Source organism: Dreissena polymorpha, chromosome 3 (genome assembly GCF_020536995.1).
Source record: "Dreissena polymorpha isolate Duluth1 chromosome 3, UMN_Dpol_1.0, whole genome shotgun sequence".
Classification (NCBI taxonomy): domain Eukaryota; kingdom Metazoa; phylum Mollusca; class Bivalvia; order Myida; family Dreissenidae; genus Dreissena; species Dreissena polymorpha.
Genome location: NC_068357.1, coordinates 77,683,573 through 77,709,296, shown reverse-complemented (window position 1 = coordinate 77,709,296; position 25,724 = coordinate 77,683,573). Strand labels below are relative to the sequence as shown.

The following is a 25,724-nucleotide window of genomic DNA, read 5'->3' as shown; positions in this document are numbered from 1 at the left end:
AAAGGAAAACACGCGTTTTCCATGTACTTCATGCTCAACTCGTTATTTCTGCGAACTGGGGTGATTGGATCGCACCTTGTGACCTCAAGGAGTCAAAACACGACTTTTGATATCAAAAGAATCGTTTAAGACCGATTCGTTTTTCCTTTGACCACATATTATTTGACAAGGTCTACTCAAAAGTAGTTCTAGTTTTATGGCACGAGTGCATTCCTGAAATGAATACGATGCTATTTGGCAGTTTTGTGGAGATTTGGGTTCCAGGTTTTTTTGTAAAAAAGTTATTTTTATATCTTCGAAAGCCATATCTCCCAAGGTCGATGCTATTTTTGGAGTTAATTAGATACACTTTACCATGGCGACCATTTTGTTTGATGCTTGGCTCAATATAATTCTTGTTTGTTAGTGATATATGCTAAAATGAGTGTCAATTGCCATCATTATCCTCAACAAAATGTTGCACCCATGGCAAGTAATTTTCTACACTAAGAAACTCCGTGTTCATTGGATTTGGAAAATAACATTTTCATTTAATTAATGTATTGATTTTCTATAAGTTAGGAGTGCTGATCCCTCATCGCAATCTACATGTACTTAATCTTTAATCTCGAAGTTTGATAATCTTGATTAGGATAACGCGTATAATCGGATCCCGGTCGATCATGAGTGGATTAGGCACCAGTGCCGTATACCTGCCAGTAATGATTTATAATTCATGCTCACTAACTGGCTGAATTAGGACTGAAAAGCGTTGGTGAACATCCAAAATTGCATATCCGTCGCCCGCCATTTTGAGTCACGTGATTTAAAGCGAGCCGGTCTGAGGCATCTGCGGGAGGTTGGACATGTGTCACAACCTGAAGTACTCAAACTCGGCTCACCTGGTCGTAAAATAATTCACATAAATAGCAGAAAACTACGGTGTTAAGCAGTTAACATGCTTCATTTTATTGCAAAAACCAAAAGTTGCGCGTCAGCTGCGTTTCATGACTATAGCATACATATTACTACAGATATGCTCTCTGAAGTATCGATCTACGCTTACTTGATTGACAGTTTCGAACGCATGCTTTATTCATGTTAGTCTTAAATGCGATTTATATCGTCTCATCGGGTAGCCATTCTTAACCGAATCGACGAGTTTCACCAATGCTCATCTATTAATAACCATCGGACATTCACTTCAGCCACCGTAGACGAGCTTGAGTGGATTCTCTGCAATTGTTTTCTCGCCGTTGCTTTCACGTTAAATAGAATGATCGCTCAATTTTACAACGCGTCATTTCCAATGACCGATGACAAACCGATTACGGCTAAGTGGAATAATATCGGATTAGGAAATCAATGAACCGATTGCCGATGTTTTTGTGATGAGGCAACCGGACACTTAAGCCGTGGTTATTTCCTTGGTCAGTTCGAGGACCTTTTTGGCATCAAAGCGGACGCCACATTGTGGTCATTTTAGCGTCTCAATTGCGTTTAAATCAATCGTTGCTTTAAGCATCTTGTTTTTACTGACGTAGAGTGGAACAAGAGCATGTTCACTGACCCGATGTTAATATGATTTAGTTATAAGACACTGAATGAATACACAGATATTAAAAGTCGAAAAACGAATCCGAGTTAATTAAAAACGCTTACATGGCTTATACAGATTATATTCAGTTATTTTCGAATGGGTATTCATATTGTTTATCCCCACGTCTTACCAAGAGCTGGTTTGTAATATTTTTCTCGAGCCGACATGGCCGCCTATGGCTAGATTCAATATTTCCGGAGGAACGATCAAGGGAATCAGCCAGGCACATATTAAAATGACTATAACCTCTGTAGAAATGATTGTTATGAAGAAATTGTACCGCCTAGACTGCGAAAAGGCTAAACACTATATTAACCCAGTACGCATGCGTGCAATGTATCATTCCGCGTTCTGAATAAGAACTATAAAACGGCTGTAAATTAGTTCTCGCAACACGGTTATAAAACGCTAACAATTTAGAACGCTGAATAAATGTGAAGCTGTATCGATTAATTAGCCAGCAAAGGTTCATTTAATAACCTCATTCGTATATTGATAATTGATCAAGTGAATGAATGATCTATGAAAGTGGCTGCGCGTTCCGTTGACACTGGCGTTATTGGCCCTGCTACCGCAGGACGCCATTGATTCTTCGCTCGTATACAAAGTTTTGCTGGCATGAAAGCGGCTGGTTGCGTAGAATGCCTGGTCAATAAGAGAGCTGTAATAGATTGTTGTTTGTATTATTTTTACAATTTATCGCAAATCTGTGAATTTTATGGCAACGCGCGATATCGCACCGTCGGGATTTGAGTGCTCACCTGTTTATGAATACATTGACTGATAAATCGTATACAATGATAAAAAAAATCTGAAAATGATCGAAACTACTGGTAGATCTACAAAAAAATAATTTTGCAATTATCATTTTTTGATGAAAACAATAGATCACATGTACTTTTTTTACAAGAGCGTGTAACTGATGGGGGAAATGATGCATAATGCGTCTAAACCTCTTTGAATTACTGCAATTATTTGAAGTTAACGTTGCACTCACGATTCTGTCTGTGATGCAGACGATGATACAGATCGACCTTTCACCGGTGAGGCTTATCATACGGGATTATGGCTCGGTAATGAGGTGTTTTATGTGGCCGCAGTATTGAACGGCGTTTCTAAGACATCAATGTTTCTTTGAAATGTTTTATTTCAGTCATAGATCTATGCGACGACCAATGTTTCCTTTTTTTACCACCCAGTATATAGTTGATAATTGTTTGGATGGTAACATCAACAAAACATTGCTCACAGTAACAACGGTCAAGCATTTTAATTATCTAATGAACCCTTATACACCAACTAAGTATTTTAAATATTTGTTATTCTTTATATTTTCAGATGGTCGGTGTATCGACCAGGAGACCGAATTTAAGTGTGTCTGTGAGCGGGGTTTCTCCGGAAGAGTCTGCGAGGTGAACGTGGACGATTGCTCGAACATGCCCTGTCGGAATGGGGGCACTTGCCTGGATCAGGTCAACGATTTCGAGTGCCGCTGCGTTCCGGGGTTCGTCGGCGACCTGTGCGAGGTGAATGTCGACGACTGCGAAACGCGTCCATGTGCTTATGGGGGTATCTGCCACGACCTGGTGAACGACTTCAATTGCACGTGCCGAACGGGCTATACCGGCAAGTTCTGTACAATCGTGATTAACCCGTGTGACAGCAACCCTTGTCGGAACGGCGCCTCATGCAGAGCGTCTTTTAATACCTACGTGTGTGACTGTGTGCCTGGATTCACGGGGATAAACTGCCAGAATATTCCCGGGCAAATTGTGACAACACTTCCGACGGCCCAGGACCCGACAACTGAGGACGTGCGATCGACGACACTGCCTCCCGTTGCCGAAAGTCCTCAGCCAATACGGGAGGATGAGCCGGAGTTCACGACGACGCAGTTGCTGTTAATTGTGTGCTTAGGTGTAGGCATACCGCTATTGGCTATCATTATAGTCGTGACAATTTTATTGTGCCGCCGGCGGCGCCGGCCGTTAGAGACTCAAAAAGAGCAGGACGATAACTTAAGAAATTCCATAAATAATAAGCTGAGGGAGTCAAAGATTTTTACCACGGTCCCTCACAGCAGTTCAACATTTTCCAATTTAACTAGCAAAATTTCCAATGAAGACAATGACTTGAACACTTTGAAATCCTTTCGGAGACCTACGTCACAAATATACGTAGCAGACAAGCCAATAAATAAGCAGTTAATAAAAAATTACAACAAAGACTTGCAAGTGCATACAAGGCACAGAGACTTAGAGAAAACCAGCAAGTGCTATGATAAAGAGAACACTTGTGTAACCATTGATCACACATCAAATTTAGATATCAGGTGGGTTTATGTTTCTTTACTCTTTTTATGTTTACGAATCAGGCTATAATCTGTATGTATTTTTCAGTGTTGACAAGTAAATTACTAATTTAGTTATATGAATGTTGAAATGGAAGTGTAAACACTATTTCTACGTCTTTATTGTGCTAATTGTGTATGGTTCGATTACTAAGACAGGTTCCATTAGGCTGTTTGTACTATTTACTTGACATTCTAATGCATGTGCCTAAAGTGTCGTCTCAGAATAGCATGTTCAGTCCGCACAGGTCAATATGGGACGAGATTTTCCACATAAACTGGATTTTTGCAAAGAAGAGACTGTGTTCAAACGAAAAATATTATAAAGGCAGAAAGTGTCGTCCCTAATAATCCTGTGCGGGCTAATCAGGGACGACACTGTGCGCACATGCATTTAAACCCCTTTCCACAAAACACGGCCTAATTAGTATGGCACCTCAACTCGGTAGTGCCCTGCACAGTCTAAAGACCCCAAACGTTTGCTCCATAATTTAAGAAGCGCTCACTATCATCTCAGAATAGATAACTTAAAATTGGCTGTTGGTTACGATGAACACCTCAACGAATATAATTTGTGATACCCCCCTCCCTGCCTCCCCCCCCCCCCCCCCGAATTCGCCCCACAGACCCCGATCTCCTTGTGTCGGTACAGGTTTTCTTTGATATCACTAAATTCATGAACCGTTTTGGCCTCGTTATGCGAAAGCCCACTTCTTACATTTACATCATTATTCGCTGGATTGGTTCATAATGTGAAAAGTGCTAGTGAGAAAATGCAATATTAATGTGTTGTTATTTTCGCTGTATCAGAAATACTTAGACGGTATAAATGTATTTTAAAACAAAATAGGATTCTGTTGTTCAGAATCGTCATTGTGAACACAAAACGCGCGCGTTCAGTTCTTTAAAAAGTTCATCAATTATTTACATGAACTCTTTTTGAACTAGAATTAAAGTAAAGTTATTTTCTCAGTAGCGTGTTTTCATCGACATATGAATTGAAAATTACTGAAAAACTCTTTTGTTTAGTGCCAAAAGGCTTTACTTAAGAAACAAACATACACACACACATACACTTTAAATGAAAGTTCAGCCACAAAACAATGAATTTGATTAATTACCTCCACAAAGCTTGTTCGGGGAATTCTAAGTCTCTAATTGTACACATCTGGTTTTTATTTGACAAAGGGAGCAAAGTAAACGCCATCCCTTTGTTGCAAACTTTTATCGAGCGTGTAGTGAAAACATTGTCAAGTGGTAGGTTACACAAAGAGCGGGCACGCGCCTTTTCGATGTTTACGACTTTTATCATATGTCCCTCTCTGCGAAAGACTCACTGTACCTGACTCACGTAACATTGTGCGTGGAGGTTAGCCATGCGTGACAATATATGACGCACATATGGTGTCAGTGTCGTTTGGGTCTCGTATGATATTTGCAACTTAAAAAAAACTAAATTAATAAAAGCGAAAATAAATGACCTGTTAAAAATAGCTTGGTATAGAAAACAGCAAAAAATCTGACGTGAACAAGAAACGTCAAGCACGCTTTCCTCCACAGCTCTTAACCCTCACTCCAACATCATTATTTAAAATATACATGATACAAAATGGTCTATATTAGAAAATGCTCTACCGGGGTATGAGGAGAAAAATTAATCTGCATTTAAAACGACAGCAAGCACTATACGCCGTGATGAAAATATATAGCAACGCGTTCAAGAGGCAGCTGGTTACTAAGCTTTTGACCATGAAGACGGGTTTTAATTATAAAACAACTCGTTTGATCATGTTAATAATTCACGTCTTTTTTCTATCTTCAGGGATTACCAAAGTTCGCCAGATATCCACTTCATCGACAAGCACAACAACAGAGATATTATCAACAGAAACTCATTATTAATACTGGAGCCCCAGTTGCACCAGGAACCGCACAGACACAGTAGTTACTATGGCGACGACGTCCTGGCAACGGAAGTGTAGTGACGTCACAGACGATTAGACAATCTGTATACACCCAAACTGCAATATATTTAAATTATTTTGAAACACTTAAGTGTATTTATTGCTATAGAGATCTCTTATGTTGACTTTTCGCGGAGCTACATATCTAGGTAACGTGGACGCCCGGTGTCGTCTGCTCTTTCAATTGTGTCGTCTGCCAGGCCACTTCCGCTCGTGCCTTGTGTGCTGGACGTTTGGCTCACACGAGTGTTCTGGTGGCTTTCGAGGAGGAAAATTCCAAAGAAAAAAAATGGCATCACCTTCTTCACAAAACCAATTACATAAACGGGGGATTAAACACTGTCTCTGGGAGATCATACGTCCACGTGCTGTGTCACGTGACCGTCATCAAATGACGTCATCAGTGACGTGTTTTTCTGCGTGTCATACTGTCATGGTACATTACACAACAAAACTTTTCGCCATTTTGTTGTACTGTACGAAATGCTCGTTTGACCTATGTAGTTATAAACATTCTGTTTGTTGTCTGGAACCGGTTAGTGGATGTCTGTCCGATCATGCCCTCCATTTATCAAACATAATCACGTGATCTGGATTTCGCAATCGACGTTCAAACATAACTTTGCCATATCAACGTGCAGGGCGGTGATTTATGCATAATCAAGAATATTTTTAATCGAAACCACCGTTTGCCTACGGGAACACATGTGCTGTCATCAATCATGTTGTAGAGGGGAAAACGAACATTCATTTTACCATCAGTCATAGTAGAAATCCATAAGTGCTCAATTCCTTGAAGGGACATTAACCTTGTGCATATAGACATAAATGAAACTCTGGTTGGGTATATGATAAAGGGTGGAATGGAGTAACAATGGGTTGTGTATTATAGTGCTTTTGTGTGCAATTTGCCATTTGTTAAGATCATGTGACCAGTCAACTTTGAATAATTTGTGTAGCAAATGCTCGAGTACAAGTACACCTTGCTTTTGTTGTGTGTGGAATCTGGTCCTTACATATTGTGTATATACTATAGTACGAAACCGTTTTGTCACCATGGGAACACAATCGCAGATGTAAATTCATTATTGATGTTTGTGAAAATTAATGATCCTTTTTGTGTAGACTGTGCGGTCGTATTTGCCTCGACTTCTAACAGAGCATATGCGTCGCGTTCTAAGAAAACTGGGCATAATGCATGTGCGTAAAGTGTCACCCCAGATTAGCATGTGCAGTCCGCACAGGCTAATCAGGGACGACACTTTTATGACATTTGTTGTTTAAATGCACATATCCAATTAAGGCGGATAGCGTCGTCCCTGATTAGCATGTGCGGACTGCACAGGCTTATCTGGGACGACACTTTACACACATGCATTATGCCCAGTTTTCTCAGAACACGACTCCTATTATGATCTAGTCTTGAATTGCAAGTTCAAGGTTTTACCTATCCAAAGTCTCGGAACGGTGATTCGAAGTTCAAATGTGTATTTTTTTTAATAGTTTTGAGTGCTTGCTTATATTTTTGATATATTTTGGTATATGTTGTCAGTATTTTGTGCCTTTTCATGTCTTGTGCAAGTGCCACAAACTTAAAATCAACATCAATATTGACATAACTATGGTTTGATTGCTAACATTTCCTCTGGGATAGATTATAATAGGTTAAAAACCCATATATTTAAAAAAAGAGTTATCATTTTCTTGACAAAGCGAAGGTAAACACTTGTTCAAGACATGACAAGCGCGCATGCAAGCAATAGGGCATGTTTAATATGTATCAAAATTGTTACATCAGTATGGTCGAAGTAAGACCGTTGTTAAATCGGTGAAATCAATGTACTAACTGGAAACTGGTTTAAATTATTTTTTACATGTTTTTTGCCCAATTTAATCAATTTGTATATTTTGAATAATTATTTATTTAATTTATGCTTGAATTTTGAAATTCGTATTTATTGCTGTAAATGTACTAGCATTTGAATCCTTCGAATTTTTCTGAAAATGTTAGTATTGCGCATGATACTTGTACGTCTAAATCGAAAACATTACACCAAATGGTGAGGAACTACTTAAGCACAAATTTAATGTACTGCTTTATGGCACAGCGGAAGAATACAGTCACGTGGACAGCCATCTTATATCTCCCGTCATTCCATTTCATTCGGGCATTGCCCGTTAAAATTTTCGTCTAAATCAAGTTTCGTGTAGCTAATATTTTGTAAACGTCACAATTTAGTCATGTTTGTGTTATTGTGTTGTTGTTATTCATCATCAACTCATCTCTGTCTTTTGTCTGGCTTTCTGTCATTCATATTGTTTTGCATACTATTTTCTTCCCATGAAAGATTTCACGAACGATTATAAATATTGTGTTACCAGTCATGATCGATTTTTTGCGGTATTTGTTTTTCTTTGATGTGTCGGCATTTTGTTTTTCATGTTCACAGTAAGGAATACATAATCAGCAGTTTTACTATATTTTTAAGTGTGACAGTTTAAATTGTGTTTTTTTTCACTCGTTTTGTTACATTTTATAATTCGTTTTAAATAATTTTTAATTTGGTTATTCTAGATTTGTTAATTTACGTTGTTTGAATCTTTCGTTCGTTTTATTGAGTTATTAATTTTCCGAAAACTTCGGTAAAAAATAACAATTTAAATTATACAAAACTGAAGCTAATCAGTAAAAATAAAGATATATTAGGATATATTTATTAAAATATTAACCCATTTATGCCTAGCGTCTAGAAAAAAGGCCTTGGCAGGGTCTGCGCTGTTTGCTTAAAGGAATTTCTTTAAGAAATATTCTTAATATTGAAATAAATATACTAGACATCCCTCATTTTTTAAATAAATTGATCCAATTTAGAAGGATTGGAGAGTCCACTAGGCATAAATGGGTTAAAACAATATTTTCTTTTGTAAACTTACTCAAAACTTGTTTTGTTTTCGACTCAGCGTCTCAGCAGTGATAAACATAGATGGTTGTTAATTTTTGTTTATGATTATGTTGGTTTAATTAAGAATTCCTTTATTTTAACAAGTTTAAGATTCCGCTTCCAAAGTTAAAGATTTAGTGAAGCATTTTGCTATAAAAAGCGAACATAACACAGCTTATTAAGCGCCCAATTGTCGGGAATCGTGAATCACATCATGCCGTCATACTTGTGACGTCACACACACAATACCCGCCACGGGACGCCGTGTTGAGCCGCCTGTGATGTCAGTGTATATAATTATTGTATTTATAGAATTATGTTCCACATGTATATAACTGTTACTGTTCTTCTGGTATTTCACAATATCATAAAATTAAATAAAACAAGTCACATGTGACTATTTTTTCAATACACCCTGTTCATTGTTGCCTTAATTAGTCCTCCGCTGCATATACATTTACAATCAATTGTCTTTAAACGCTTGATGCAAACTATGAAACCTTCGACAACGACGGAAATTGGTTTCCGAGTTTTGCCATTTGTCGTGGTCTCATTTTAAGAACAATTTCCATTGTCTGAACTTATACCATAAACAAAATACAAGGCTTCAGTGTGGATTAATATAAGTCAAATATCTGCTAAGAAATGCGCATACGTACATGAATAGTTTGGTACACAGGATCAAATATCGCAGTTCAACTAACACTACTATTTCGCCGCGTATTCCTAACTTGAACATAAACGGTTCCAATTCTTTTCAATAATGAAATTTAATAAAAAAAAATGATGCTCCCCGGCTTAGAATTGGCCGGGCTCGGAAACTTATATCGGTATTAACCCTTTGCATGCTGGGAAATGTGTCGTCTGCTAAAATGCCGTCTGCAGAATTTCTAAAATTAGCATTTTCTTCGATTTTTTTCAAAGAATACTATCAGGATAGCAAACAGTTTGATTCCTGATGAGACGCCACGTTCTGTGGCGTCTCATCTGGATCCAAACTGTTTGCAAAGGCCTTCAAAATTCGGTTCCCGCACGGAGAGAGTTAACCAACTCGGTAAGGAAAACTAAAACCTGGTACATGCTTTTCTGATGCTGAATTGCCTAAAGCATTCGTTTTTGGAATAAAGTCTTCAGATTAAGATGAATTAACGGAATAACTGTCCTACCCTACAGTCTTCTGAATAAAACACGAAACCTAAGTTCTATAAACCACATTCGAACATGCATACATTACATTACGGACATTTCAAAGAACGTTGCAAATATAGGACTAACGGTAGAGTGTCGTCATTTACCAACAAAACAGCACGTACGTAATAAACCCAGCGACACGGGTCTTCTGTTTAGAAACCCGGCTTGGGCTGCTTAGGCTTTAGTCATCTATAATATATGACACAGAGTGTTCCAGTGGGATTTCTGTTTCCACACACAAACGTTGTCGTGTCGAATGTCAAGAAAACAGACATACAATCCCTAGTTGTTAAGCGAGAAACACATTTGTTGGGAATAAGAATAAATTATAAATATGTTATGGTCATCTTTTTCACATACTAGTATCACACATTTGTACAGCATTTTATGATATTAGTACTACATACTGCTCCAATGGCAGTTGTTCAAAGAAACTTACCATGTGCAGTTTGAATACAAAAACGGTGAAACTGACAGTGTTATAGCGTTCACAATGTTAACCCATTTATGCCTAGCGTCTAGAAAAAAAAGGCCTTGGCAAATAGCGTAGACCCAGATGAGACGCCGCTGTTTGCTTAAATGAATTTCTGTAAGAAATATTCTAAATATAGAAATAAATATACTACACATCCCTTATTTTGGAAATAAATTAATCCAATTTAGAAGGATGGGAGAGTCCACTAGGCATAAATGGGTTAACCAGTTTCGTAGTATCTCACAAGAACAATACATGCAGTAGACTACATATTGCATCAAAGGTCTTTAGAAACAGTTTCATTTTAATGCTACTATAAATTTTGGAATAAAACAAGCAACGGGAATTACACATAATCTCGTACTTATTTGCTTCATTATAATAAAATATGACGTATTAACAGCGTCTGTGTGAGACACACTGTAACCACAATTGTACGTTACTTCAAAATAATATTCAGACAACATGTAGTTTTTAAATATTCGAACGTTCGAATATTATTTGCAATCTCTACCAGAAATATTAAAGCTGGAAATTGCCCCTCATTGCACCAAATGACAAATTCAGTTGAGTTTAATATTCAAGTTAATTGGTTTATCCGACATCATAGTGCTTCGATGAGTTAAACTATTTACGCATTGCAGCTCAAATGTACGTTTAAGAATTTAAGCTACATCCGGGTGCAGGATCACGTGTCTTTGTTGGGTTCCGAATTAAACGTTAATGGATGTAAACACGACCGTAAGTGCTGCTTTTTCCAAACAACTTTTTAAAACAATTTTTCTTAAGAATTTCAACTAGTGCATACAGACAGCTTTTTATGGTGCTTATGGCAATGTGAAATATATCAGAATTACTTTATTTAATAAGCCTGTGTTCTTGTTCAAAAATTCCATGTATACTGCACGATTATAATTCACGCAACGTGAAATTTTGTCACCGATTTCAGACGTATTCAATGATTTATTCTTTTAGCTAAAGATATCGGCACAAACTGCACGAACAACTGTCTTTTGTGCACTAAAGAGTTTTGCAAATGTATTTCAATAACTTGAGATATTTGCAAAAATAAAGTTCTTAAAAGGGCCTTTTCACAGATTTTGGCATGTTCTGAAGTTATTCATTAAATGCTTTCTATTGATAAATGTAAACATTTGATCGTAAAAGCTGCAGTAAAAAATAAAGAATAAAATTAAAAAAAGGAAAAAAAACTTTCCCTGGAGCAGCTTTCGTACCAGTGACCCCTGGAGTCCTGCCGAGGTCCTGAAGTAAAAACCGCTCTTATCCTCTCGGCTATTCTGCCGACAATACATACGTGACGTATTTTATGCCTTATATAAGCAATCTTCGTAGTGTCAAAATTTAACGACAACAGAACTCGCCAAATTATTCAATCGTTTCGCGTTGCAACGCTTTATAATTTTTAGGTTTTTAAATCGTCAAAAGATGCATATAATGGCTATCTTAGACCATGGTAAATGTTCAGTAATACTGTTTCCTCACAAATATCATAACTCAAACGAAAATTTGCGAATCTGAAACAATTTTTTTCAATTTTGTCAATTTACCAAAACGTGAAAAGATCCCTTTAACGGTGTGTTTATATTCTGTCCAGCCCGTGTGTAAATCCCTGAAAACCCCGTTGATTCTGCATCCTGTACATGCAACAGTTCAACTCGAATTTGCGGAAGATAACATAAACACTATGTCCTTATATAACGATTTTTAAAGGCGCAGTCACAATGATTTTTTTTAAACATTTTCGGATGCTTCCAAATATGAACAAAATATGATCGTCGAATAAATAAAATACTCGGCCATCCGATTTGCATGACTGTTAAATTGTTGATTGATCGAAGTTGTTTGTTTTGTAGGTTTACGAAAACAGTGCCACTTAAGTGCCAGTTTTCAGTTTCTAAAATGTATACGGTATCGTAAGAATTGTCACAATCGGCAATTTCTAAGTTGACACTCAATCATTTGAACCTAACAAGTACCTGTGTGTTTTTCTTTATTTTCGCCGTGTGCTGTGATGGATGACGCGGCAGACGGAAGTCCTGTGAGTATTAAAGGCGCGTGTATGGTTAATGAGGTGAATATGTTTGCTTTATATCTTTAATCTTCGAAATACCAATTAAAGTGGGATCAATTTGTTGATCTCAGTTACTGTTTATAGATCTTATCATTAATTGTTTGAAATTGTTCCTAACAATCTTACTGTGATCTAGCTTTACTCAGCGAGTTGAACCCCCGTACTGACTCCCGACCTCCAGCAGAGTAAAATGAAAACAACGGGGACCAGCTGGTCACGTGATTTCGGCTAAAGTCCACTCAATTTCCAACGCCGTATCGGTTACACGCTATCGCGAAAAAAACGATCAGGTGTTTTGATAAAAGTTTGATAAATCTCTTTGATCGTTTTTCATACTAAAACACTCTTTAAGCTCAGTTTCAATCAAGAACTGAGTTTCAAAGGAGTGCGAGGAGCGCAGATTGTATGAACGGCTGTTGTTGGTTACGTTCACCGCGTGAAAGTATATCTTGTATAAACACTCGAGAAATAATCGGATGTTGTAGGTACTCGCCATATGGTAGCTTACTGAAAATCTGGCCACGTTTTATAGCAAATCATAATACATTCTTAGATATACTTATTGTAATCTTCATTTTAATTGAACGAAGCTACCCATATTACTGTAGTACTATAAGCCACGTCGTGCGAAAATGTGTATTATGCAATATGCGTCCAGTGAAGCTCCAGATCAGCATGCGCGGATAGTGCTACCTTGTCCGCTAATGAGACCACGAAACATTGCGTGGCTTTAAAGTGGACAAGGTAGCCACTGGCCAGACTACGCAACTGCACAGGTTGATCTTGAGCTAGGCCGACCGACCGTATATGGCATAAGGCCCATTTACGCATGTCGTGGTTCATATACTCGAAATGTGTCCTTTATGAACACAGATCGACTGAATTGGCACGAATACACACAAGTCAACAAACCATTACCATAACTAACACACATAACATATACATCGGCATATTAGTACTCAACTCCGCGCTTATTTAATAACATCTTTTAGTTAAACCCATTTATGCCTAGCGTCTAGTAAAAAGGCATTGGCAAACAGCGTAGACCCAGATGAGGCGCCGCATGATGCGGCGTTTCATCTGGGTCTACGCTGTTTGCTTAAAGAAATTTCTGTAAGAATTGTTCTAAATATAGAAATAAATATACTAGACATCCCTAATTTTGAAAATAAATTGATCCAACTTAGAAGGATGAGAGAGTCCACTGGGCATAAATGGGTTAATAAATCCTAACATTACCATTACTTATACAAATAGACCATCCATACTGTCATGACCAACTACGAATATATCTTACTATAACGATTAACATGATCGATGACTATTTGTATTACCATTGCTACTTTATTACTTGTATTGTGCAATTAGAGCTCGATTGGTCACTGTCGGCTCGGGTACTACTTAAATGTACCCCTGGTACTCTTATGTATACTTTAAATTACCCCGGGTACGGAAAATATAGTAAAACGTACCCGGCCAATTTAGAGTGTACCCGAATTTATTCCCGCTAAAAATCCGAACATAATTTATTTGAAAATATAGCCGACAACGACCAATTTTGCATTATAATTGTCGTGTACGTTTTAGTATATTTTCCGTATACTTAAAGGGACCTTTTCACAGATTTTGGCATGTTTTGAAGTTTGTCATTAAAGGGATCTTTTCACGCTTTGGTAAATTGACAAAATTGAAAAAAATTGTTTCAGATTCGTAAGTTTTCGTTTCAGTTATGATATTTGTGAGGAAACAGTAATACTGAACATTAACCATGCTCTAATATAGCCATTATATGCATCTTTTGACGATTTTAAAACCTAAAAATTATAAAGCGTTGCAACGCGAAACGATTGAATAATTTGGAGAGTTCTGTTTTTGTCGTTAAATTTTGTGAAACAAAGAAGATTGCTTATATAAGGTATAAAATACGTCAAGAATGTGTACAAGGCGAATAACTCAGTAGGCTAAAGCTTTTTACTTCAGGACTCTGGCAGGACTCCAGGGGTCACTGGTTCGAAACCTGCTCCGGGCAGTGTTCTTTTCCTTTTTTTATTTTTTTTCTTGATTTTTTACTGGAGCTTTTACGATCCAATGTTTACATTTATCAATATAAAGCATTTAATGAATAAGTTAAAAAAAATGCCAAAATCTGTGAAAAGGCCCCTTTAAATGCTTTATATTGATAAATGTCAACATTAAATTTTAAAAGTTCCAGTAAAAAATCAAAAATAAAATTAAAAAAAAGAAAAATAAGTATCCCGCAGCTGGGCTCGAACCAGCGACCCCCGGAAGCCTAAAGTAAAAAATGCACTAGCCAACTGAGCTATCCTGCTAAGCTAAGATGCATATTTTATACGTTATATAAGCAATCTTCGTAGTTTCACACATTTAAACGACAACAACAGAACTCTCAAAATTATTCAATCGTTTCGCGTTGCAACGCTTTATAATTTGTAGGTTTTTAAATCGTCAAAAGATACATATAATGGCTATATTAGACCATGGCAAATGTTTAGCAATACGGTTTTCTCACAAATATCATAACTAAACCGAAAATTGGCGAATCTGAAACAACTTTTTTCAATTTTGTCAATTTACCGAACCGTGAAAAGATCCCTTTAAGATTACCCGAGCCGACAATGACCAATCGAGCGCAATTAGCCTATACATTTTCTTCATTCTTTACAATTATCCGTACAACATACCATTTATAAACAACTAACATAATCAACCCTGATTTAACGGCCAACGCGTTTAGCAAAACATTTCACAACAACAAAAATACAACACAAAGTTACATATTCTGTATCAATCATGGTCCTGGAATAACTAATAGATGATTACAAAATGTGTTGACAACCTGGATATAGAATGCAATTGGTGCAAAAAGGTACCACGCGCCTTCTAATTTAAATAGCATATGGTACCTTTTTGAACTTGAGTAACTACTGAGAATCTGTTTACAGTATACGATTCAGAAAGAAATATTACAATTTCTTCTTTTCCGTTTGATTTTGCATTCCTGTGAAAAGTCTGCTCAGTAAATGTATGAATTCAAAAATGCATTCCCAGCTGTTTCTGAACAGTTCGCGTAATAATGTTTAATACATGAGCTTGCAATACGCTAGTGCTATGTAATATGATGAATATAACACGTGCAATGCCTTATATCCAACACATGGGAGCTTTCATTTTTTTAAATCAACAACTCGAAGAGTATTCTGTATTGACGGAAGTCTTTAAATGTGTCTTCACGTGAGTTCACTCAATATTTTTTTTATGAAAATAAGATTAAAATATTGTCCCAGATTAGCATATGCAGTTCACACAGGCTAATCTGGGACGACACGTTCGGCCTAAACTTGATTTTTGCTAATAAGATACCTTCTTGAAACGAAAAATATCGTAAAGGCGGAAAATGTCGTCCCTGATTAGCCTGTACGGACTGCACAGGCTAATCGGGGACGACACTTTACGCACATGCATTTAACCCCCTTTTTACAGAGCACGGCCCAATTAAAATCCGCATATATGTCGAAATCAACTAAAACCTTCTTTAACATAGTACACAAACCATTGTTATTTGAGATATCTACAAAAAGGCATAAAACCCACAACTATGATTGAAATAAAAGCGTTTGGAGGAATTCATTGTTTACAGATTGGGTACATGGTCCTGTATCATCAACAATCTTAAGACACGTCTAAAAGACGGCCAAAGTTTGAGCTTACAGCAAAAATGCGTTTTTGGATTTTTTTTATTCTTGAAATAAAGGGCATTCTAAATGTTGGAAGAAAATTTTATAAAACGACTGCAAAAACAAAGTGGTTGGGGTTTCGAATTATTACTTCTTTGAAATTGCATCGTAACTTCCCAGGCGCTTAAGATGCTTTTACAAGAGATGCTCCTGGTTTGATCTAGGTTTCATTTTCGACGAGACCATCATATTATATAGAGAATACTAGGTTAGCGTTGAATACAGAGAAGTTTATGTTGCGAGGCTTAGAACGCCGGAAGCGCGAGCCTTGGCGAGCGCTTTCGGTGTTCGAGCCGAGCAACATAAACTTCTCTGTATTCAACGCTAATCCTAGTATTCTATTTATCCCATTTGATTTTTGCAACGTGTCATTTAACAAAAATAGATCTAATAACCTTAACAATAATTTTAATTCAGTCATAAAAGCGCTTAAAATCTAACAAATGTAACCATGCGTAGTGATATACATGTATTTGTTCTGGTACGCAAAATAGTCTTTAAAAAATTCACACAAACTGTAAAACAAGTAAAAATATCACCATATGCCTACATTCAATTTTACGCAGTATGCGAATTTTAACACATTACGACCGCGAAAGAAGATTTTACTTTACTATAATTCCTTTTATTTTCGAAAGAATATGATCAAAATCCAATATGGCGGCGATTGCTCCTGACAAAATGCTGTCGATGTCAACATACATAGTAACATGTACACCATCGACGACCTAGTTCTGGCTACCATAACTTTAAATGTCGCTTTTTATGATTTTTGACTGGCGCGACTTTGTACAGGTCTGTCAATAGTCTAAATAAACTGTACGCTGAAGTTTCTTTAGCTATCGAAGACCTTGACAATTTTGACGAGTAAACAGACAATTGCAGCGACTGACACTTTATTTGACAAAATATAATACAGGGCAATACGTTTTCCGACTTCGGACGACGAATTTAAGGACGCGCAGAACGTGTTTTTTTTATAATGTTATGGGTATGCCGTGTGTGATCCGATGCATCAATGTAGCGATGGGCACAAGGGAGGCAACTGCGTACGGCTCATTTATTACTGAACAATTCCTGCGCGAAATCTCGTTCATAAAAATAGTGCCGATAGGGGGTCGGAATTACGTCGTTTTTAAGGTGGTTTTCGATTTGATATGGTTAAAATAACCACTAATCATATAAGTTAATACATTTATGTTCGCGGGCAAAGCACTTTCGTTTCCACACAGTTGCGTTGAAGATTAAAAGAAAGCCTAAGAAAATTTCCGAGATCGAGAAAAATAGGTAAGATACATTGCCCAGTAGAAAAATTGCTTTTATTTTGAAGGTTAATCATTCTCCTTTCCATTCATGCCACTAATTGCTTTGCAAAATGCCGTAATTCTGCTGGTTGTTGCTAATGTATGGACCCACTATTGACCCATTTCATGAATGGCAAGATGGCCGCCGTTGTTGAAAATTCATACGACGTAAGTATCAATTGTTCTTTTTTTGCTCTGTAAAGTTGCCTAAAAATGGGTTGTACGTGCTAAACATCATTGAAGGATATATTTATGCCGACATTATATCGTAATGGTAGATTTCATTCGTATATCTGTAAATAGACGTTTCGATAATACAAAATACAGACTTGCACTATTCGGACAGCAAGTATTTCGGATATTGCATTAATGATACAAGATACAAGAATCTTTATTTAACGTCGGATGTGAACAACAATTCGATACAGTCACTGTATTTTAGTTATATTATGTAGATATATTATTTCTTTGATTTCAATTATTCTTTTTGCAGACATATGTTTGATACTAATAAGTCAGAGTCTCAGGATTGGGAAGAGTTTGACTCGGAGTCTAACGGTGAGCGTTCGGAGTCTGACAGTGAACGGTCGGAGTCTAACAGTGAGCGTTCGGAGTCTCACAGTGAGCGTGTATCACCGCAGCCAGGTCAATTTACACAGGACCGGGCTGCAAAAGCTGAAAAGTTGAAGCTTCCGCATCAGGTACTAGATAAAAAATAATATGCAATTTTAACCAATAAATATTATTCTTAGTATATAAATGACATTTCAGCAGAATGACATTTTAAAACATAAACCCCATGTAATTTTATTTTATGGCAATGTATCGGTCATTTTGAAATACATTTATTATCAACATTAATTAATCATCATTATTGTAATTCACTAATGTTTATGCATTTGAAATATATACTGTTATACTTTTAAGAAGTCAGATATCACAAAATGTAGTTTAAAAAGACAGATATCACATAATTGAGTTTAAGAAGACTGATCTCACAAGATAAGGAAGAGCAGTCTTTTTTTTTTTTATTCTAAAGCTGTAGCCTAATCTAGTCTACAATCCCTCGCAAATTTTCATAAAAAGGCTACATCCTCTCAATTTTTTTCATTATATTCATGCACTTAACCCAAAAAAAGAAACTTACACCTGGAAATTACATTCCCCTATGACTAACAATGCGTGAGTTGTATCCCCAAATTTTGGGTTTCACACACTTTTTCCTATATAATATGAAGGCTAAGGCCCCTTCCCCCAACAGCCTTAAAAAAGCCTTGAATGGTAAAAACAATGAACCTTTAAGCTATTTTCCGTTTAAGAAAGTCCCTTCTTAAAGAAAATCCAGTTTAAGCAGAAAGTGTTGTCTCTGATAAGCCTGTGTGGACTAAACAGGCTAATATGGGATGACACTTTAGGCTCAAGCATTAAGCCCCGTTTTCCCAGAGTGCAGCTCAAATGTTCATTTACATGTTACAGAGTACCGCAAGAAGCTGCTGTTTGTGAATGCGCCCCGATAGAGGAGATTGAGGCAAAGAAGCTGAAGGCAGCGGGGGGAAAAGAGAAGAAATCAGGAAGAAATCGCCATAGGCGATAACTGAATATAAGATTTTTTAAACCATTGGATAGGTTTGTTAGTCACCTATCTTAGGAAAAATACTTACAGATACATTAAAGTTCAAATATCTAGTGTTAGGTCTTATTTAAATAAGAAGAATTTTGGTTTTTGAACCTATTTAATGAAGCAAATGATTTTACTTTTGTTAAACATGTGTGGCAGTGAACTATTGTCTGCATGTTAACCTTATTTAAGTATTGGCTGTTGTTCTTGGGGTGTATTTATAATTTGAGGACTTATTTTACCTAATGGACAATTTATTTTAATTGAGTGAACAACATATAAAACTTGTCAAAACTATTGAAAGCCCCCATAAGAATTTCATTGTTTTGTAGTGACCACTATGTCTGCTCGTGACACTGTCGGTCTGACATGTGAGAGTGCAGTTGAAGTAAAATGATTCATCAATCATCACTTATGAAAAATTTCAATCTTTGGGATTAGTTTTTGCCTATATGCTACCTTTGACTGACAAAAAAACCAACATCAACAATGTTGTTTTTTTTAATTTGAACAACTTGCATCGTGATTGGGAGGCATGTGTCATTTTAATTCATCATTATGTAATGTCGGGTAATTGGACATTTCACAAGTATTTGTATATTGTGTATGCACAACAAATATAAATTGTGTCAACAAATTATGTGTTAGTTCACCATTAGTTATCATTGAAAATAAAACCTTAAAAAAGCTGCAGAGTTGTTGTTGATAGCAGTAAAGACAAAGGCTATTCACGCACATAAATATATATTTGTATGCCCCCTTATTTTGCCATAAACTGTGCAGTAAAAAGTGCAAAACCAATAAAAAATACGTGTTATTAATATGTTTTAATGTGTTTTATATCTAAAAAGGCATTCACATAGATAAAAATAACTCATAAATGGCCAAAATAGCTGGTTAAATGCAAATGTCAGTTGTTTGCTGGCAATGAACCAGATTTTTGGCAGAAAAAACAGTAGAAAAATTCACCTATTTTTTTACGTGTTTTAAAAAAATCATAAAAAATCTATTTTTCATCCTAATAAAAAAAGAAAGACATCATTATGTTTCTTTTAAGTAGTATAACATCAATGCCAAATATCATTCAAATATTCCCATTTTAAAAAAATCATTGCCTCTTGCTAATCAATGGCGCCCATGTAAAAATCATTTCCCCGAGAACAGGGAACGACAAAACGACAAACAAAAATCAAAACACGTAAGAACTAGTATCTTACCTTTAATAATCCTTTAAAATCCATTTAATAATCCATTTAACTCAATAATTGACGATTTTGCATCCAGGGTCTTTAATAATTATTTTAGCATAGTTAAATAAAAACCCTTATGCCATTATATCACTTTATTCAAATGAGTTTATGAACGCGATAAACTTTCTTCTTCGTCACACGCTACGTCATGTACTCTACATTACTGCTGTTCAAATGAACCAGAGCAGTTTATCTAATAATAGCCGTTGGCAAACTCGGTTGCATTTGCAGATTTCTGCATACAAACATAATTATGTTTAAACTTGCACAATGTTTTATTTATCTATGGTAAATGCCCTTATTGTACGAGAAAATAATTTAATATATAAATACACAAAGAATGGAAAACATTCCAGTACACAACAGATAAATGAGTAGAAAATACCCGTGTACAAAATGGGACGTTCCCAATTCTATTTTTACCATCTTACACTTTACACAGCTTTATGCCTTACGTGAATTAAATAGGAAAGCAAACATAGCAGATTATTCATGAACTTTGCGATATGTGTATGGCTTGTTGTACATTCTTAATATTTAAGTTAAATGTCAAAAGTATATGCTTTGGTTATAAACAATGCACATTACACGAAATAAGGAAAATGTGATAAATTGACAATTCAGATATGTCGACATACAGTACATGTAGAAAATGTGAAATAAGTCGCGTTTATAATAAATCGTCCAAAAAAATGGGGAAAATGAAGCAATAAGTATGTCAATTTATGATGCCATCAATCAGCTGATTCATTATACGGATGGTGAAAAATTATGTCATATGACTAGATTTAAAGGTTGATGGTCGTATAATTTTGAGCTTAAGTTTTGTCGACTATGTTTCTTATGAAAAACCATTCAGTGGTAAAGTAAATATAAATAAAAAATAACAAAACAAAAATCGTGTAATTTTATATTTTATTTCAACATTTCTTTTGGTGAATATGTCATATATATATTTTTCTGCAAAATATGCACATTTTCTTCTAATGGGTGACCTTATAATTCGATCAATGAACCAAACAATATCGACCTTATTTTAGCGCATATCGCATGACGTCATTTAAAAAGTAGTCCGTGCACGCGACAGGTATATTCCACAGTGTTGAATACAAGAAAGTATATTCCACAACGTGTTATACTGTCAATGTCGCGGTGAAAATGGGATAAAAGTGTTATACAGGTATAATTGACGTTTAGATTCGTATGCTGAAGGTTATGGCTTGAAAGAAGGCAAGCACGGCCGTTAGTATGAGAAGACTTAAACACGAAACATGGTAGACCGGTGGTAAGCTGCTTATCCCTAAGTCGAGTACTGCACATTTCAAACGAGTTGGTAACGCTATAAACCCCGTAAGGTCGCGTGCCAAGAGTAGACACTATTCACCGTCTTATTCCACCCCGGTGCTCTCGAACCAGGTGAGTCTTCCATACGAAATGCCCTTTGTTAATGTGATTTGATTTACTATTGCGATTAGGGATTAATTGATCGTATCTGACTGATACAGTAAACATGTTCCGTATCTTCACGCCATTTGATAAGCCACCGTTTCAAGCCAACTACGGCTACGGTGTAAAACGGGATTTATTATGAGTTATAAGCGTGAATTAAATACTGTAAGCAGATCTGAATAGATCGACAGAGCTGATAGTACCACCGATTTAATTTACTTTGTAATTCTATCTTGTATACGGGCTGATTATTCCATCTTTTGTGTCATTATTTATCTATTTATGTATGTATTTATTTATTAATTTATTGTATTACTCATTTATGTATGCACTATTGAAAACAATGGATGGCACAGGGTTTTGCAAAAGCTTTGCAGTTTAAAAAGCATTTTAGCATATGTTCTGTTCTGTCGTCATTTTAAGCAGACATATAATGTATTTTATAGGTCTTTGTTTTAAGTTCACTGGAAAGGTAAGAGATCAACGAGTAGCCCTACGTAGATTCTTAAAAAAGACCCTACTTTCTCGACCTTTTCCAAATTGCCCTTCGTTTTGCCATTTTTTGTTGTTGATGGACACTTTGATATTAAATATGCCGCAGATCAATCACAATTCATATGTCCCGCAATTTCAGAGGTAAGCATGAAAGGAAGTCAATGAATACCAATCCATTTACATTCATCGACATGTATTTAACATGTGCTTTTATATAGACATGAGTTGTGGGCCCCCAAAATACTAATTTTACTTGCGTCGATTTTTTATGCGAAGGTGATGACATTTTTCAAATAAAATATAAATTTTAGGAATTAACATCGGAAATAGTGCAGGGGCACACTTCGGTTTTACATATAATGCAGTCTCGTGTGAGAAAGGACCTCATAAACTTTCGAAATATACACACATATTTTAGCATAAACTTTTGAGATATACACACATATTTTAGCATTATTCAGTGGACTGGCTATATTCATCGTGAGAAATACTGCTATATAAAATGTGTTTATTTCTAGATCTTTTAGTTTTACACATCAACAAATAAATGCACCAGAAACGGCAGAATAGCTCTACTTATATCTATTGTTGTTTATTTAGGCAAAGGCCATTCGTTGTCATACTTTAGTGATGTATTTAAGTCTAAAATCTATAAATAAACACCTTTATTTGTAAACGCCTTCATTTATCAAGATGCACGGGTTAACCGTAAAATTCTTTGACGCACATAACACCAAGAAAACACATCGTATCAATCCTGTTGGTGATCCATATCCGTTTGTTGTTTGAGAGAACATATCATAGTTCAAAATCGCGCTAGATCTAAGTGTAGAAATTTGCGCCATTTTGAAATGTCTCGAATTTCAACTTGGTTAACGTACTTTGTATGCTTAAGGTATCGTTCTATCTTTGTTGCGGCCTTAAGAATGCATCGGGGAATTAGCTCAAGTGGTAGAGCGCTCGCTTAGCATGTGAGAGGTAACGGGATCGATACCCGTATTCTCCAAAGTTTTTCGTGTTAATTTATTTGTTGGAGAACTTTCATTTATAATTAAACCAATTAAAATATGTTTTTAATATAAATTGACCAATTAAAACTTTGAAATTGCACACTGATTATGCAGTTGTAATACATACAACTCAAGTGTATATAAATGTGCATATTTAATTGTATTAACCTGTTTTTTATTGTTATTAGATTTTGATAGCAAATATTTTAGTGAAATATAAATAACATACAATTGCCAAGTCTCTATTTTAAACAAATGAAGATAACTTCTTTGAACATGTTTTTACCGGGAAGCCGGAAAATACCTAAACATTACATTTGTTTGAACCATACTTTAAATATACACATAATGAATTATTTTAGGGTTATTAAACCTATCCCCAAAACACGTAGATGCACAAAATGAGGCAACCGTAGTTTTAAGTAAATTGTAAACGCCATCACACCGTGCTCTGCAGTTTAAATAGATCCGTAATCCGATATTAAAATAAAAATCACACCCACGCCATGATATTGTTTGTATTTTGCAAAGCAGGCATACAACTGATAGGAAATCTCAAAGAACAAGCGTTGACAAGAGTGTCGAAAGCTGACATAATCTGCAGCCCCAATTTGTTCATCGTCAATCATTCCCCCACATGCACTGTCCTGATTTAACGCCTCGTCTTAATAAGTGTTGCCTTTGTCTTGCGATCTTATGCCATGTTTATATCACTATATGTTTATGCATGATTTAGTCATTTAACACAATCAACCGACGATGCAAAATGAATGCATTATGAGCAAAACAAAATGATCTATAAGTTATATCTGAGCCATGCTCTGTGAAAAGGGGGTTTGATGCATGCGCGTAAAGCGTCGTCCCAGTTTAGCCTGTGCAGTTCGCACCGGCTAATCAGGGACGACACTTTCTGCTTTAAGATATTTTCTGTTTAAAGAAAGTATCTTCTTAGCAAAAATTCAGTTTAGGCGGAAAGTGTCGTCCCTGATTAGCCTGTGTGGACTGCACATGCTAATCTGGGACGACACTTTACGCACATGCATTAAACCCTTTTTTCACAGAGCACGGCCCATAAGCATTCTGCTGGATAGGCAACCAGTAAATGTTAAATATGCTTCATACAACAACATCATGGACAAGTATCTAACGCTCACATACAAATGTTTTTTAACAACCTGAAATTTCAGGGAAAAAAAGATCCATAACGTTTATGATATTTTTCGCATATATAAGCTACAGGATAATTTATAATGTTTTAAGGTCACGATACATTTGAAATTACAAACTTGTTTTGAATTCGTTTACGTTGGTGATTGAATATGGGTAGTAACATTCTTCTTGTTTTGCGGTGTTTTTTTCTATTTAGCCAAACATTTTACAGATTTTTATGACGCATTTTATTATGGCAGCAATTTTAATCAACAGTGTAATAACTATCAACATACACTTAACGTTAATCTCCCTCTACATCTACAACACAGGCATTGGTCATCATCATTTTAAAGGAAACGTTCTCACAAAATTATCGAAATAATTATTCAGTAGCTACTAGCCATTCATAGAGCAATAGCATGCACATTTTAAATAAGCCTCCGGATACTTAAAATAATAGCTGGTTTCCGGGTCAACAACCAGACACCCATTTTCCCAGGACCATACTGGTGAACACTTGGACAAAATGTACATAGCCCAACCGCAAGCATACCCGCCTCGATTTCGTTCGGTGATCCATGGCATAAGCCTTGCTGAAAATTTATTTGCAGACGTTGAAACAAAATCAAGAGAATTATGAACAGACTCGTGTCCCATTCACTTGCATGTTGAAACCTCCACGTGCACACATGTCGATAATTGCTTTAATTATTGCACACTATCTGCGTTACTCGTTAAAGAGTGTGCTTTCATATTACCATATCGCCGACTGTAAATTCATATATGAGCCGCTATGGCTGATTGGGAGATATATTTGCTTCGAATGGCCTAAGCCCCATTTCGCATGACGCTACTCATCAGATTTTCCAAGAACTCTACCATTATATAACTGCATGTATTTGCAAAGACTGCTTGCTAACGATTGCTCAACTGGTATTTTGTAGGAAGTATTTTAATATCTACTATGTTAAATAAATAAGCATAATTACCTTTATTGTTAATATACTGTTTGTAGTATGAACACAACCAGTCATTTAACTTATCTGTTTATTGTTTATTGTTGTTGTATTTTTTCGCCGTTTTCAATAATATTTCAAT

At 36.2% G+C, this 25,724-nt stretch overlaps 1 protein-coding gene and 1 non-coding gene across 8 annotated transcripts in view; both read left to right on the top strand.

Moving 5' to 3' along the window:
• Window positions 1-9,225, top strand: part of LOC127874842 (delta-like protein 1) — a 111,594-nt gene extending 102,369 nt beyond the window's left edge. For all 7 annotated transcript variants that reach the window (XM_052419487.1, XM_052419484.1, XM_052419486.1 and 4 more), the window contains 2 exons: window positions 2,918-3,911; window positions 5,752-9,225. In XM_052419487.1, the coding sequence (XP_052275447.1) occupies window positions 2,918-3,911; window positions 5,752-5,911 (1,154 nt within the window). In that variant the 3' untranslated portion in view covers window positions 5,912-9,225. The remainder of the gene's footprint in view (window positions 1-2,917; window positions 3,912-5,751) is intronic.
• Window positions 9,226-23,397: 14,172 nt separating this feature from the next.
• Window positions 23,398-23,470, top strand: Trnaa-agc (transfer RNA alanine (anticodon AGC)). The gene has a single exon. It is a non-coding gene; the product is annotated as a tRNA-Ala (tRNA).
• Window positions 23,471-25,724: the final 2,254 nt, after the last annotated feature.